This window comes from Branchiostoma lanceolatum, chromosome 7, assembly GCF_035083965.1.
Source record: "Branchiostoma lanceolatum isolate klBraLanc5 chromosome 7, klBraLanc5.hap2, whole genome shotgun sequence".
Taxonomy (NCBI): Eukaryota; Metazoa; Chordata; class Leptocardii; order Amphioxiformes; family Branchiostomatidae; genus Branchiostoma; species Branchiostoma lanceolatum.
In genome coordinates, this window is record NC_089728.1 from 2,408,939 (window position 1) to 2,423,260 (window position 14,322).

General features: G+C 41.0%; 1 protein-coding gene across 2 annotated transcripts in view; it reads left to right on the forward strand.

Moving 5' to 3' along the window:
- The window catches only part of LOC136438533 (thiamine-triphosphatase-like), a 96,345-nt gene extending 85,132 nt beyond the window's left edge, over positions 1–11,213 (forward strand). The window contains exon 2 of one of the 2 annotated variants that reach the window (XM_066433351.1): positions 10,621–11,213. In XM_066433351.1, the coding sequence (XP_066289448.1) occupies positions 10,621–10,733 (113 nt within the window). In that variant the 3' untranslated portion in view covers positions 10,734–11,213. The remainder of the gene's footprint in view (positions 1–10,620) is intronic. The other variant, XM_066433353.1, reaches the window with a different exon arrangement.
- The last annotated feature ends 3,109 nt before the right edge of the window (positions 11,214–14,322 follow it).

The following is a 14,322-nucleotide window of genomic DNA, read 5'->3' on the forward strand; positions in this document are numbered from 1 at the left end:
TGTCAGTGAGGGGGGAGGCTACAGGGGGGTAGGACTCTTGCATTGCACATGTGTAAAGTTTACTGCTCTTTGCGGGGTTCGTATGACACATAAATGGCCAGATAAGATGGGAGCCAAACAGACTGGCGGATGAATACAGGGTGGTATGTGTAAGGGGAGGGGGGTCCTGTCGGTGAGGGGGGAGGCTACAGGGGGACAGGTTGACACACAGGGTCAGCATGCAGGCAGTGACTCCATGCAGACTGAGTTTTGACATGTTTTGAGCCCCTTCTAGATCTCCTCTTTACAAGTGTGTCGAAAGGTTCCAGTATAGGAAAGAGATTTCAAGCTAGAACCTTAAAGTTTACGTTCTACATGTAAGTCAACAACCCTAAACAAAAGACCTTAACCCGAGTGTACCTTTGGGTTTGGGACAGGGTGACAGTGACACACATGGTCAACAGGCAGTGCATGACTTGATGAAGACTGAGTTCAATTACTACAAACCTTTCCACGTAATTTTCACCATTTCTCATTAATGACATTTCGTTTCACCCAACGATAAGGTTGTTAAAAAAGTCGGCCAGGATTTCCTGCCACTTTGACAGGCGACTGATAAATCCCGTTATCATCCACGGTTAGGCCACACTGACTTCATTATATGGCTTACATTCGCTTGCGCATCAATTTTTGGACGTTTAAAAAAAAAGTTTGCTGCCATGCTATAAATCATACAAAGAAGCTGCAAAATGAGCAAATGTATTCCCTAAATTGCAAAAAAAATTGGAAAATGGATAGTAATGAGTGAAATTCTTCGGAGTAAAAGAAGAAGATATGAAAGACCAAACATGAAAAATTAGAAATTGGAAAACCATGTGTTCAGTCATCAATTTTATTCAACCTTTCTGACCACTTAGACTTCATTACGAAGGTAACTTTTCTTTCTGCCAACTCTTTTTATAGAATATATTGAAACAAAAGGCCAGCAAATTCCATCCAAACTTCTCTATGTTTACAGAACAAAAGAAAACTACTCTGCTGTTAACATCACAAAACCCACACATTACAGAAAAAGTGGGAGCAGTCGTCTTCCACGTAGAAGTCAAACCCAAATAAGATAGAATTTAGTGTTAGTATTTGAACTAGAATAGTCACATGCTGTATTGTTACCAATTGTCTGTCCGTCCTTCCATGTTTCATGTACTTGCAATTAGCCTACGGGCAAGAACTTGCAATAAACTTATTTTTTTTAATGCTCGCATCAGTTTTGGGGTGGCCAGAGGATGTCGTCCATATAATCACGTCAGTACGGCCTTACCTGCGTGCCCACCTCCCCATCCGTCATCAAGATGTTTACACCGCTTTTCACGAGAAAGAATCCCCGGCCAGATTCATCAACATACATCAATTCTCCGTAATTTCTCCCCCCGAAAATCGACCCCCGCCACCTCCCCATATATTGACTGTAAAAGGAATTAGAAATGAAATATTTTTCATCAAGTCCGTGTCCAGTTAATCAGTGCCCGGCCCGCGCACACACCACATCAGGGAGCTGCTCTAGTTCTGCTAACGCAGGGAGACTGACATATTGTATCCAGATCACTGTGGACAGGGCTGTCGATAAGCCGGATTGGCCTGTAACGTATCTGTTGGGGGGAACAAGGAACATTTAGGAGATCATTTGTCCTGTTAGTTTACAGCACTGGTGGCATGTTGGACAGGTCGCTACTAGTACTTTCCCGTTTCAAACTGTATAGTGTGTAATTCTTTACCACAATTGCAAAAGATATGTAGGAGATATACCTGTTATTTAGAGAGTATTTTCATAGCGCACCACAGGTGATAAAAATGGTAAAGATATGTAGAAAGAGATACATAACTTGTTATTTAGAAAACAATGCAGAAAACGGTTATAGAATAATTTAAGAGCTCTTTTGTTGCGTTAGTTCACTGTGTTGGTGGCATGTTGGACAGGTGTCTACTTTCCTACGTAGAAATGGTGAAGATAATGTACAAAGAGATGCCTGTTATTTAGAAAACAATAATTTAAGAGCTCATTTGTAGCGTTAGATCACAGTGTTTTAGGCATGTTGGACATGTCTCTGGATTCATGTTTCACAAGATGATGATAAAAATGGTGAAGATATGTACAAAGAGATACCCGTTATTCAGAAAAAAATGTAGAAAACCAATTCAAAAAGTCAATTAAGAGCTCATATATAAGCTGTGTTAGTTCACAGTGTTGATGGCATGCTACTGACAATTGTGCAATTCATTTATTCTTTATTTCGAGTATATAAAAAAAAACATGGAAATATTATACATTCTAAAGAGTTAGAAGCTTAACATAAACACCATATAGGACATGCAAACATAAATATGGGTAAACTAAATGCACAATTATCAATATGTATTTATTCAAGAGGGAGGCATTTATTTTTGATGTGAAATACAATGTAGAAAAACATCACAAAAACATCAGAGTTTGGAAGCTTATTTATTGACAACCTCACAACCCTCACACATGCTTTATCTTATAGCCATTTAAACAATGTATACATATAATTTAGTCATGATCTATTTGTTTGCCTGCTCCATGTTGTCTTCAAGCATAAGAAGATAGCTTGCCATCCTCCTTAGGGCACTGCTGTAACTCATCACTCAAGGTCACTAGAGTGTCTTAGAACAAAGAACAATATCAGCAAGTCAATGTTAGCCATTGTCATCTTATTCAAACAAGGAATCATCTTAGTCAATGTTTATCCTAATATGTTAAGAATTGGATGCAGAATTTTAGTTAAGATATAATCGCTCTGTGTCGTTGTTTTGCCACAATGTCTTCTTCTTAGACACCCTTAATCACTGTTATATCTCACTGCTCAGGATCAGTACATGTCTAAGAACAAGGAACAACATCAGCAAGCTAACGTTAGCTTTGTTCTGATTTTAGGCAATTATCTCAGTCTTCGTTTAAAACAGTGCTCAGACAGGAGTGACTTCAAATTTTTCAATGCAGAATTTTATTAAGAAGCCAGCACCCTGTGTCGTTGTTTTGCCACTGTGGCAGTGTCTTCAAATATGCTGAAGACGACTTCCCAGTCTTCTTACGACACCCTTAAACACCACTATAACTCACAGATAAGGGTCAGTACATGTCTCAAAACAAAGAACAACATCAGCAAGCCAACATTAGCTTTGTTCTGATTTTAGGCAATTATCTCAGTCTTCGTTTAAATCAGTGATCAGACAGGAGCGACTGCCAACAGTTAAGAATTCAATGCAGAATTTTATCAAGAAACCAGCACCCTGTGTTGTTGTTTTGCCACTGTGACAGTGTCTTCAAATATGATCAAGAGGATTTCTTCTAAGACACCCTTAATCACTGGTATAACCCACTGCTCAGGGTCAATACATGTCTCACAACAAAGAACAACTTCAGCAAACCAACATTAGCTTTGTCCTTCTAAACAATCAATTTCATGTATCTCAGTGTTTGTTTAATCTAGTGCTCAGACAGGAGTGAATGCAGACAAATTCAATGCAAAATTTCATAAAGAAACCATCACCCTGTGTTGTTGTTTTGGCGCAGTGTCTCCAAATATGATTAAGACGACCTCCCAGTCTTCTTACGACAGGCTTAATCACCGCTATAACTCACAGATGTAACAAGGGTCAGTACAAGTCTAAGAACAAAGAACAACATCAGCAGGCGTGCTTCTATCTCTGTTGTACATGAAAGTCGATAATCCTCCTTCCCTAAAGGCCTAACACCTCAGGGGTTACTTTATTTTGTCGCTTAAGAGAGTCTGCGGTGACCATAAACAAAGTGGCTGGGGTTGTATCTTAGGCCACAGTAGAAGCAGGGTATGGTGCCGATTTGTTGTTGTTTATTCAATTTTTCAATTTCAAACTTTATTGCGCAACAAATGTAATAGGTAGGGTGGGTACAATGTATGGCAAGTTCTTAAGCAGTACTAAATATCAAGACATATATGCCTTTGCCTTTAACAATGCTAATGATTTCAACATAACTTAGACTAAACACTACACTATTCAATGTTTATTTTAGACAGTTATTCTGATCTAGCACTAGTAGCAGTAAATTATAACTAACATACTCTTGTTTTGGGTTTGTCAGCAGGGCTAGTATATAATATGGTCTCAATTGTATTCTGGCTTTGTATCGAAAGTAAAAGAGGTTTAATGTTCTAAAATTGAAAAGAAGCAAAAGCCTATGTTATGCTTTGCAATTATTGTATTTTACAGCTTCTGACTATGTCTTTGCACAGTATTTCTTCTCTAACTAACTAAGGCTTGAATAAAACACTTGGTTGGGTACTTTGTTATGCAGTGACTTACCAACCTGATGAAACTACAGCACCCACAGTCTAATGGCATTTTAGTGTTTTTTTTCACATATTGTCACATCTCCCTGACAAATCTTGTCCGGTTCTTTTTAGACTTCTATCCACTTTCATCCAATAAATATACTTCCAAGTCAGTTCTTATGAATTTTCAAAGTCGAAGATAATCGTTCCACACACCTGTGCCCCTCGCAAATTCCAGGTGCGCGACGCTACGACAATCGCGAAGCCACCGTCACGCCGGTTCGCTCTCGGTGAAAAGAAAGCCTCTTTGATTAATTCCGCGGAACTTTATTATTTCGGCACCTTCCTTACGGCGGGATAAACGCCTGTCCCCGATGTCCAGGGGCAAAGTTTCATCTAACGGGCCTCGTTCGGTCTTTATCATCCACCTACAGACGAGGAATCACCCCCGCTCTCCGCTAACAAACACTCTCCTTCATATCACAGATTCGGTGTAGTGTTTCTCATTGGTTGTGGACTGTAGATTGTCTTTATTTAGTTAGTTTAACGGTACTGTGGGGAGGGGGGATTTGTTTTAAGGGTCCCAGGTCGTGGTGGGAAACCGCAGCGAAGAATACATCCTTGCTGTTAATGATTTTTTATTCATATTACAGGCTTGATGTAGTGTTTGTCTCATTGGTTGTGGACGGTAGATTGTGTTAGTTTGACTAGTTTTATGGGTAAGCTATGAAGAGGATTTGTTTTAAGGGTCCCAGGTTACAGTAACAAACCCTTGCGAACAGCACATCTTTGTTGTGAGCAAACAACTTTACTTGATAATCATATGACAGACCAGGCAAAGTGATTTTTCATGAGCTAACAACTTTAGATTGAATGTGTTGATTAGATTAATTTGATGAGTAAGCTACGGAGGGGGGATTTGTTTAAAGGGCCCCAGGATGGAGTATGAAACCACAGCGAACAACTGTTACACATTCTTGCTGTCAATGAAAACAATGACTTCTGTCACACTAGTAGTACAGACCTGATGTACGGTGTTTTCTCATTGGCTATTGACTGCAGATTGTTTTATTTCATTAGAGTCCCAGGTTGTATTGTGAAGCAGCAATGAGCAACATATATTGTACATGCATCTGGAGACTACAACGTATACTGTAAATAGGATATAGGAGATTCGTTTTACATAACCAGTTAATCTCACCTGCTAACGTTTCCGGTCATGATGACATGGTTTATGTCCAGCTTTTGAATACAGGTCTCTTGGGACATAAGTTATTAGTAGCATAAACAGCACAGACATGTAGTGTGTTTCACTCCAAGGTTCAGCCATCAGACTCTATTTTCTTGGTAACATTTCAATTTATCGTTATTTCTAAAATCCGACAACCAACCAATAAGATTGGTGTGGCCTTATGCGAGTAAGACAAACACATGTGCCTAGAGGGGGGTGTCCGTTATTGGGCCAAGGTGAGCCCACACCTGGCTGTACCTGCCATCCTCCAGGGCAGCGATATTGATACTTTCACTGCCATGTGTGTGGATACTGGGTCACTCTCCACTGTGGGTCAACAGCTGTTTGTGTATTTACAACTTGGGTACTGATAATGTGGATGGTCATGGGTCTTCTCTGTAGATCTACAAATGTCTACATTGTCGTTAATACAGGTGGATACTGGGTTAGTCTCCACTGTGGGTCGACAGGTGTCTGTATTTACAACTTGGGTATTGATATGTGTGGATGGTTATGGTCACTCTCCTGTGTGGATTTACACAGATCTCCATTTTTCCTATATCTGTTATACCTGTACATGTGGATCTCACTGTGGTTCAACACTATGTATGATAATGTATATTTATGACTTATGATATATGCAGGGTCACTCCTCTCTGTGGACCTGCAAATGTGGATCCAAGTGTGTGGTCGAAGCTGGTGTGTTACGCCGAATGGCGGTTATACCGGCTATATAGATACAGATACAGAAATGTCTACAATGGTATGATGCTGTCCATCATACCATTTTGTGGGTATACAGGTGTTTGTGTGTTGGTTAGTCTCCACTGTGGGTGGACAGGTGTTTGTGTGTGGGTTAGTCTCCACTGTGGGTGGACAGGTGTTTGTGTGTGGGTTAGTCTCCACTGTGGGTGGGCAGGGGTTTGTGTGTGGGTTAGTCTAGATCTCCACTGTGGGTGGACAGGTGTTTGTGTGTGGGTTAGTCTCTGCTGTGGGTGGACAGGTGTTTGTGTGTGGGTTAGTCTCCACTGTGGGTGGACAGGTGTTTGTGTGTGGGTTAGTCTCCATTGTGGGTGGACAGGTGTTTGCGTGTGGGTTAGTCTCCACTGTGGGTGGACAGGTGTTTGTGTGTGGGTTAGTCTCTGCTGTGGGTGGACAGGTGTTTGTGTGTGGGTTAGTCTCCACTGTGGGTGGGCAGGGGTTTGTGTGTGGGTTAGTCTAGATCTCCACTGTGGGTGGGCAGGGGTTTGTGTGTGGGTTAGTCTCCATTGTGGGTGGACAGGTGTTTGCGTGTGGGTTAGTCTCCACTGTGGGTGGACAGGTGTTTGTGTGTGGGTTAGTCTCCACTGTGGGTGGACAGGTGTTTGTGTGTGGGTTAGTCTCTGCTGTGGGTGGACAGGTGTTTGTGTGTGGGTTAGTCTCCACTGTGGGTGGACAGGTGTTTGTGTGTGGGTTAGTCTCCATTGTGGGTGGACAGGTGTTTGCGTGTGGGTTAGTCTCCACTGTGGGTGGACAGGTGTTTGTGTGTGGGTTAGTCTCCATTGTGGGTGGACAGGTGTTTGCGTGTGGGTTAGTCTCCACTGTGGGTGGACAGGTGTTTGTGTGTGGGTTAGTCTCCACTGTGGGTGGGCAGGGGTTTGTGTGTGGGTCTGTGATGTTATGTGTGGTTACATGGACTCTTCTATTTTTAGATCCAAGGAGAGGAAGTCAAGAAAATTTTGACTCCTGTCCATCCCTTGATTTTATTTGCCATTTTCCATGTCCTTGACCTCCGTCCCTCTCAGGTTTCGGAATGCTACCTTTGTAACTTGCTTCAAGATTCAATCCTCACTTCAAAAACCAAAGAAAGGGACAAGATATCCAACTTTTTTATATATACCTCTGTTATTACATTTGAATGGAGACCCCATTGATTTTTTGAGAAAATCTTACATATTGCTCTTCATATTAGTCATCTTATACTAAGTTATAGTTCATATAGATAGTCATTTTATCTTGTCTTCCATTTTTGGCAGCACAAAATCCTTCAATTGTCTTCAACCTGTATTTAGTAGGATATAGAGAAGTTGTAAGTGCCCTTGTAAGTGTTATGATGCTTATTGCCAAAGTTCTGTACAAGTCGAGTTTGTCATAAAGGTCTTGTGTCTTACAGATCCCCCCCTGTTATTAAGCCTGCGCTGTGTTTTACATGTGACAGGGCGGGAATTATATTTCCATTTCTGCGCGGTCCTGACATTACCTCGGTTATGGAACCATGGCAAATCCGCACATCATGTTCCATTCGCCGTAATTTGATGTCAAATGAAAGCGCACAGTCGAAATCAGTGGGGAGGCAAATTGAAGAAAAACACATCAGACCCGGAGTTATGGGAAGACGCGTCGGGAACCTCCGCCGAAGATTACAGTTTCCCCGCGATATCGCCGCGTCGCTTTTTTTTTGCGGCGGCCACAAATCCTCGCATCAAAAGTATGTCCTCAATAATTTGATGTCAAACGAAGATTCGGGCGTGAATTAGCGAGCTTGTTCGTCTGTGAGCTGTCCGCGAGGGGCCAAGATTCAGGGTCAGGCGTTTAGACAGACAAGAGTATGCAATTTGGGCAAGCGAGCGTGGCCGGCGAAGTAGAACCAATTTAGGGATGATTTTGATGGGTTTTCTTTGCAAAGTGGCCGCGCAAAATGAGGCGATACAAGAGGTCAAGATGATCAGGGGGTTACGCAAGCCGCCGGGTCAGAGCGGCGCTGCCCTCTGCTCGACCGAGTCTTTGGGAAAGGTCGTTTATTAGCGGCAAAAACGCTCCCCCTCAATTCCCAGCCCGGCTCGTATGGGCCCTCCGTTGTACTTTATGTGACAATTAGCGCTCTCCGCTACTTTGCGCGGAGTGGGAAGCGTCCATGCTAATTCCTTCACGCCCAACTCTAATCCATTTGTTATGCTCTCATTCTGAGGAGGAATTTGCATGTTGTTTTAAAGCCGGGGCCATCTGTGGATGCGTCTTTGTGGGTAGCCTTTTGTTCGACTTCTTTTGTCTCACTTGGGTTGCCATGACGACTCGTTGGAGAGGACTTTGCATGTCTGGGAATGTAGAACAATTATCTCTTTTTTTGGTCGTCTGTCTCCCAGAATCAGAGAAGAGCCGCTTTTCCCTCTATGACCTTCTCCCTGATGCCTACAGACAAGCCAATTCTATTTTCAAAGACACCATGATAAAAAGTACAATTAAATGCCTTCTTTATGAGAATTGTTTGGGGCAGAAAAGTTTAAGAACAAATTTTCTCCTGTGGACGTCTGAGTCTCCAGCATCACAGGAGAGCCACTTTGTTTTCCTGTTTGTAGTTTAACCTTCTCCCTGCTGCCTGACTCTGTAACTGTTACAAACCTGGTGCCGAAGGGTTAACTCAGCAGTGAAGTGAAGGTTAATGTTGCTTGTTTAACATAGCCTGAGTGATGTCGTAGTAAGTATCAGGGCTCCCATACTCTCATGGTGCACCCCGACCAATCAAACCACGTGAAAGGCATTGAAACTCAGATTCCTACCAGCCATTTCCCGACAAATCGCCTTCTAACTTGCGTTAACGACTACATCTGACCAAACAAACTTGCCAGTGAGATGGTGGAAGGTTTCAGCTTCCAAAAGATGTTTTCAGATTGACAATTTTGGCACTTTGGAAGTGATTGAATCCGCCCGCAATTTAACGTTAAAAAAAAGTTTCTACTACTTTTCTCTAAACGTTAAATCGCGGGCGGATTCAATCACTTCCAAAGTGCCAAAATTGTCAATCTGAAAACATCTTTTGGAAGCTGAAACCTTCCACCATCTCACTGGCGAGTTTGTTTGGTCAGATGTAGTCGTTAACGCAAGTTAGAAAGCGATTTGTCGGGTCATGGCTGATAGGAGTTTCAATGCGGTTCACGTGGTTTGATTGGTCGGGGTGTGGTGTGGGGAGAGTTTGTACATGTATGGGAGCCACAGTAAACTAACTAGTTTGACACTCAGACATGTTTAACAGGTCAAGATCCAAAACGGAAATGTACTAATGACATCCTAGTTATTCTGAATGGAGTTTAAACTGTAGATGCCAACACAATAAATTGGACGTACCCAAATTTTTGACTGATCAGCTACACTCCTTGACAAAGACTGTAGCTGATCAGTTGAAAATTTGGGTAAGTCCAATTCATTGTGTTGGCATTTACATTTTAAACTCCATTCAGAATGACTTCTACCAACACGATGAACTTTCAAGTAGACATCGTAGTTAGTTTAGAAGAGCTCCCATACTCCCAAGCCCATGATGAGGGGAGTTCCATTAATGCTTCGGTCACATTTCTAAAGCGGGTTCCCGGCGGGGCAGCATTTGGGAACAAAAAATATGATACGAAAGACAACAAAAGACTCCATCAATGTAAAAAGATTACTTCTAATCATACATTATGTATTTCCTTGATATGTATTCTTTATTTTTCGTTTTTGCAAACAGCCCGACAGTGCCCCGGATTGGAAATGGGACCAAAGCATAAACTTATGACATGTTTAACAGGTTGTCAAGATCCAAAACAGAAATGTACTGATGTTATTACAGCCTCTCGTAGTAGCAGTTGGCGTCCCAACATGTCAAGTTACAATGTATTTTGTGTGCTGTCAGTTAAGTTTAGGGAAAATTATTGAGCAAGCTTGTCTTAACTGGTCCCTTTGTTGTTGTATTTGTTGGCCTTAGTAACACAAACGGCAGCCAATTTTATTTGTGATACAGTCAAACCTGAACAAGTGACCATTTCTACATAAGGAACACCTGGCCATTGTGACCACTTTTGGTGGCCAATTAGATAATTTTTCCCATTGATGCAAGCATTAAGAATCCTGTCTATAGTGACCACCTGTCCACATAGACCAGATTTTACTGGCCCCCTGAGTGGTCTTCTTGGGCAGGTTCGACTGTAGTACAAAACAATACTTATTGTTTTTGGCAGAAAAGTTACAAATTCAGAACTTAATCACTCACCAGGTCAATGTCTCACACACTTTTAACAGGTGTTTGAATGTATATTTACACTTCTGTTTTTGTTTTTCTGTTTACTCCAGGTTTCCAGAGCAAGACAAAGATACCCGGGAAGATGAGCGCTTTCTTAAAGACATTCCGCGAGAAGCATTACGACGTCTTGGTGAAGGGGGGCCTCCTTACGCCGATCACATGACCACACTCAACCAATTAGATCCGTATCTCCGCATCCTTCCGAGAACTGTCAACCTTGTCAACCGAAGAGGGCAGCGCAACTGTCAACTCAGAGATTGGAGCTGTCAATCACCGGATTGTTGCCTAGCAACAGAGGATGAAGAAAATTACTTGGTGTCATGGAATGACATCTCTGCAGATGATATAGTTTTTTTGTTCCGATGGATTTACCGAAGTTTTGCAGTGGAGGGACACGAGCATGTAGATTTGAAAGGATAACTTTTGCAAAGATATGGAAAATCTTCTAACTTGTTTCAAGACTGAAGGTAGCTAAGATCAGTCTTGGCCAAACCAAAGTATTTCCTTGGTTTTTGGTATTCTATGTAGATTTCCATCAAATGGATAAGGGTTGGAAAATGTGGTAAATCGCTGCAGAAAAAGAAAGTTTCGGTTGTTTTTTTCTGATTCAAGATACAGCTCAGAAATAGGCTTCACAATTTCAGTTTGGGCTGCTTTAACTCATTTCCATGGTTCAATCAATCAATCAATCTTTATTCTGAAATCAACATTGCAGGTATGTCTGACGACACACCTGAATTACATTAGATTTCTTACAGAAGTATGTCAAAAAATTTCAGTGGACCAGATTTAAAAAAACACATCACAATATTCATATCTATGCGCTTATATACATTAAAAAGGTTACTTTGGACAATCAAGGACAGACAAATATAGCCTTAAACTAGGTTTTGAAGGTCTCTCAGAGTCCTCATAACGAACGAGTCACTGTGCCTTTTGGTCTTACTGAGTGGTAGTTTGTACATGTGTTGGGTTTCCCAGTTCCTCAGATCTTCCAGTTCTGCTAGCAGAAGTGTGTTAACAGGTATCAGGTCTTGGTGTGAAGTCACACAACTTGATTGATTAAATTCTGGGAGAAAAGTCGACGTTTAGAAGAAAGGAACAGAAATCTCCTTTGAAAAAAAAGAAAGAAATATCATTGCGGTATTCAGACAAAAAATTGTTGGAATGCTCTGAGTTCTCACCAAAGCCAGTGCCTTATATATGGACAGTGTGAATGATTGTGCCTGCAGTACCGCTATGATTGCTAGAGGGCTCTGCCTTACGGGCGGTTGTGTGTGTGCTCAAGCATGTCACCACGTAGTGTCTTCCGTCTATTGTGCCAATCAGAAACCTCCTTGATTTTTTTATTTTGCAAATTGTACATGATCTCTGTCTTCCAAATGTTAATGTACAATACTGGCATCTTCCTCCAGCAGAAAATTTGGCATTGCAGCTTCTTTCTAATGTTTGCTGAAGTAAAGATTTTAGTTAAACATATGATAAAAAGACGGTCGACAGGAAAGAGGCTTACAAATAAACACACTTCTTTTCAAGTCAAAACTGCCCAAGAAGACCACTCAGGGGACCAATACAGTCTCTTCTATGTGGACAGGTGGTCACTAAACAGGATTCTTGTGTCCATGGAAAAAAATTATCTAAGGGACACCAAAAAGTGGTCACATTGGCCAGGTGGTCCCTATGTAGTGGTGGTCATTTGTACAGTTTTGACTGTGTTTATAGATAATTGGCATCTAAGTTTTTAGTGCTTTTGCTCCCAGATATTTTGGCTACCAGCTGGTGAGAATAGCTTCCTGGGTTGCCTAATCCTGAATAGACTGCACAAAGCCTCCAATAATTACACTTAAAAACAGGGTTTGCCGCTGTCATTAAGGCAATTTAAGAGCATTAACTATTAATACTTCCCAGCACAGGTAAATATGCTGGCCATTATTCTGACAACCCAACGCTGCAATTACAGCAGAAATCCGATTGTGCCAAATTGTGCAATTAAAAAGAAAGGGAACCCCACTTATACCTGCAATTATGCATGTTTTTCTTCCTGTTTTGTGGATTCTGCTTGGGTTTTGATGGACCGGGGTAACTCACAAGGGAAACGTTACAGGGGTCCTTTGACATGTCCAAACAAAAGAGCTTCGACAAAAAAAAGAGGAGGTAAACATTGCGCCCCGCCGACTTATTGTTTCTAAACACTCTTTATGCTGTTGCCATGGCAACGGCTGGGGGTTGTCCAGGGACGCGGCAGAATTGTCTTATGTGACCGCAAAACGGTCGTAATTGAATTTTCCTCTTCATTTGTAAACAAAGCCCAGTTCATGAATATGGGCACAGTCTGAGGTTTGAATGGTGAGCGAGTGGAAAAAGAAAACAATATGCCAGAGCCCAAACAATTGGTTAACGATTGAAAGCTCTTGAGATGGGGTGCACACAAAAAGTGCCAGCTAAAAGCCATGAAAGATAATCACAAAATGTTACTTTTAAATTGATAGCAAGGACATTCTAGATATGCCTCTTAAGTAAGCGATAAAGGCTTTATTAAGGGCTGTGCATAAAAAAAGGCTTAATTTTGTTTCGTGTATTATAAGAGAATAAGACAATCCAGTGAATAATCCGAGTTTGATGGTAACTTCATGAAAGGAGAATATACATGTATACTAGTCTAGGTTTTAAGACCATACTTACGTGAATTTGATTTTTTGCTTCTGGCATTTAAAGAATAATCCCAAATAGGAAAGTCCAACACGGCAGTCAACAGTTAGAAAGGGAAGATGTTCTATCAGATAAAATTTCCCACCAGCTTCCTCTCTTTTTATCCTTGACATCTTTCTAATGTTTTTCTGAAACTGTCAGAGTCGAGAAAATGAATAATTGTATGTCCTAAAGAATGGTCCTGACGTTGGTTGATGAATCAGATGTTTGAACTTTGAACTTTGAACTTTATTGAATCACCACCTTGCAGGCATTTAGCCTGAATTGTGTTGGTGTTTACAAACTTCGTTATCAACAATATTTAAAAATGTTATCCAATTCTGAAAACATACTTAAAATTCATATATAACAATTTTGCTTAAAATTACAAATTACAGACATTAACTATACAATAATTGCACGATGAGTTAGGCAGACGTCATACGAAAGTTGATGCATATGGGATATAGTGCGTTAATTGTGTTAAATGTTAGCTCCTCTGTACAGAAACAGAAAAGGACCTGTCAAAAGGGAGGTCAGAAGGTCACGGAAAGCCATTCCAAGATCTAGATGATAGCTTGATGGTTCAAAGAAGACTTTCTTACTGATAGAAACTTTTTTGTTTCTTGTTATAATCATTGGTGAACAAAGACAATCCAGTAAATGACGTTGTTTGCAAGAAGAGAACAGATATTACAATCATGTTATTTTGTCAAAATGAACGGTTGCTTACTCACTGACTTACATGCGAAGGTCCATGCCTTTACTATTGGTATTTTGGGGATTATGATTTTTCAACTGTATTTGTTTTGGCTTTGATGAATTTCAGACCCGCAAAACAGATGAAGTAAAATGACTGTAATTAATGTGTGTGAAAGTTACCCTATCATAAATCTAAACCAATTCAGTGAAATGGACAAGCGAAATCTCTTCCTAGGCTTTACACAATCCTCGCATGTCATAAGAAAATAGTGAGTTATGGAGAAACAATGGAAATAGATTGGCTTGTCTTTCTTTAGGATTTGTGTTAAGAACTGGTAGAGTGGGAATTAAGGTCAGAGCTA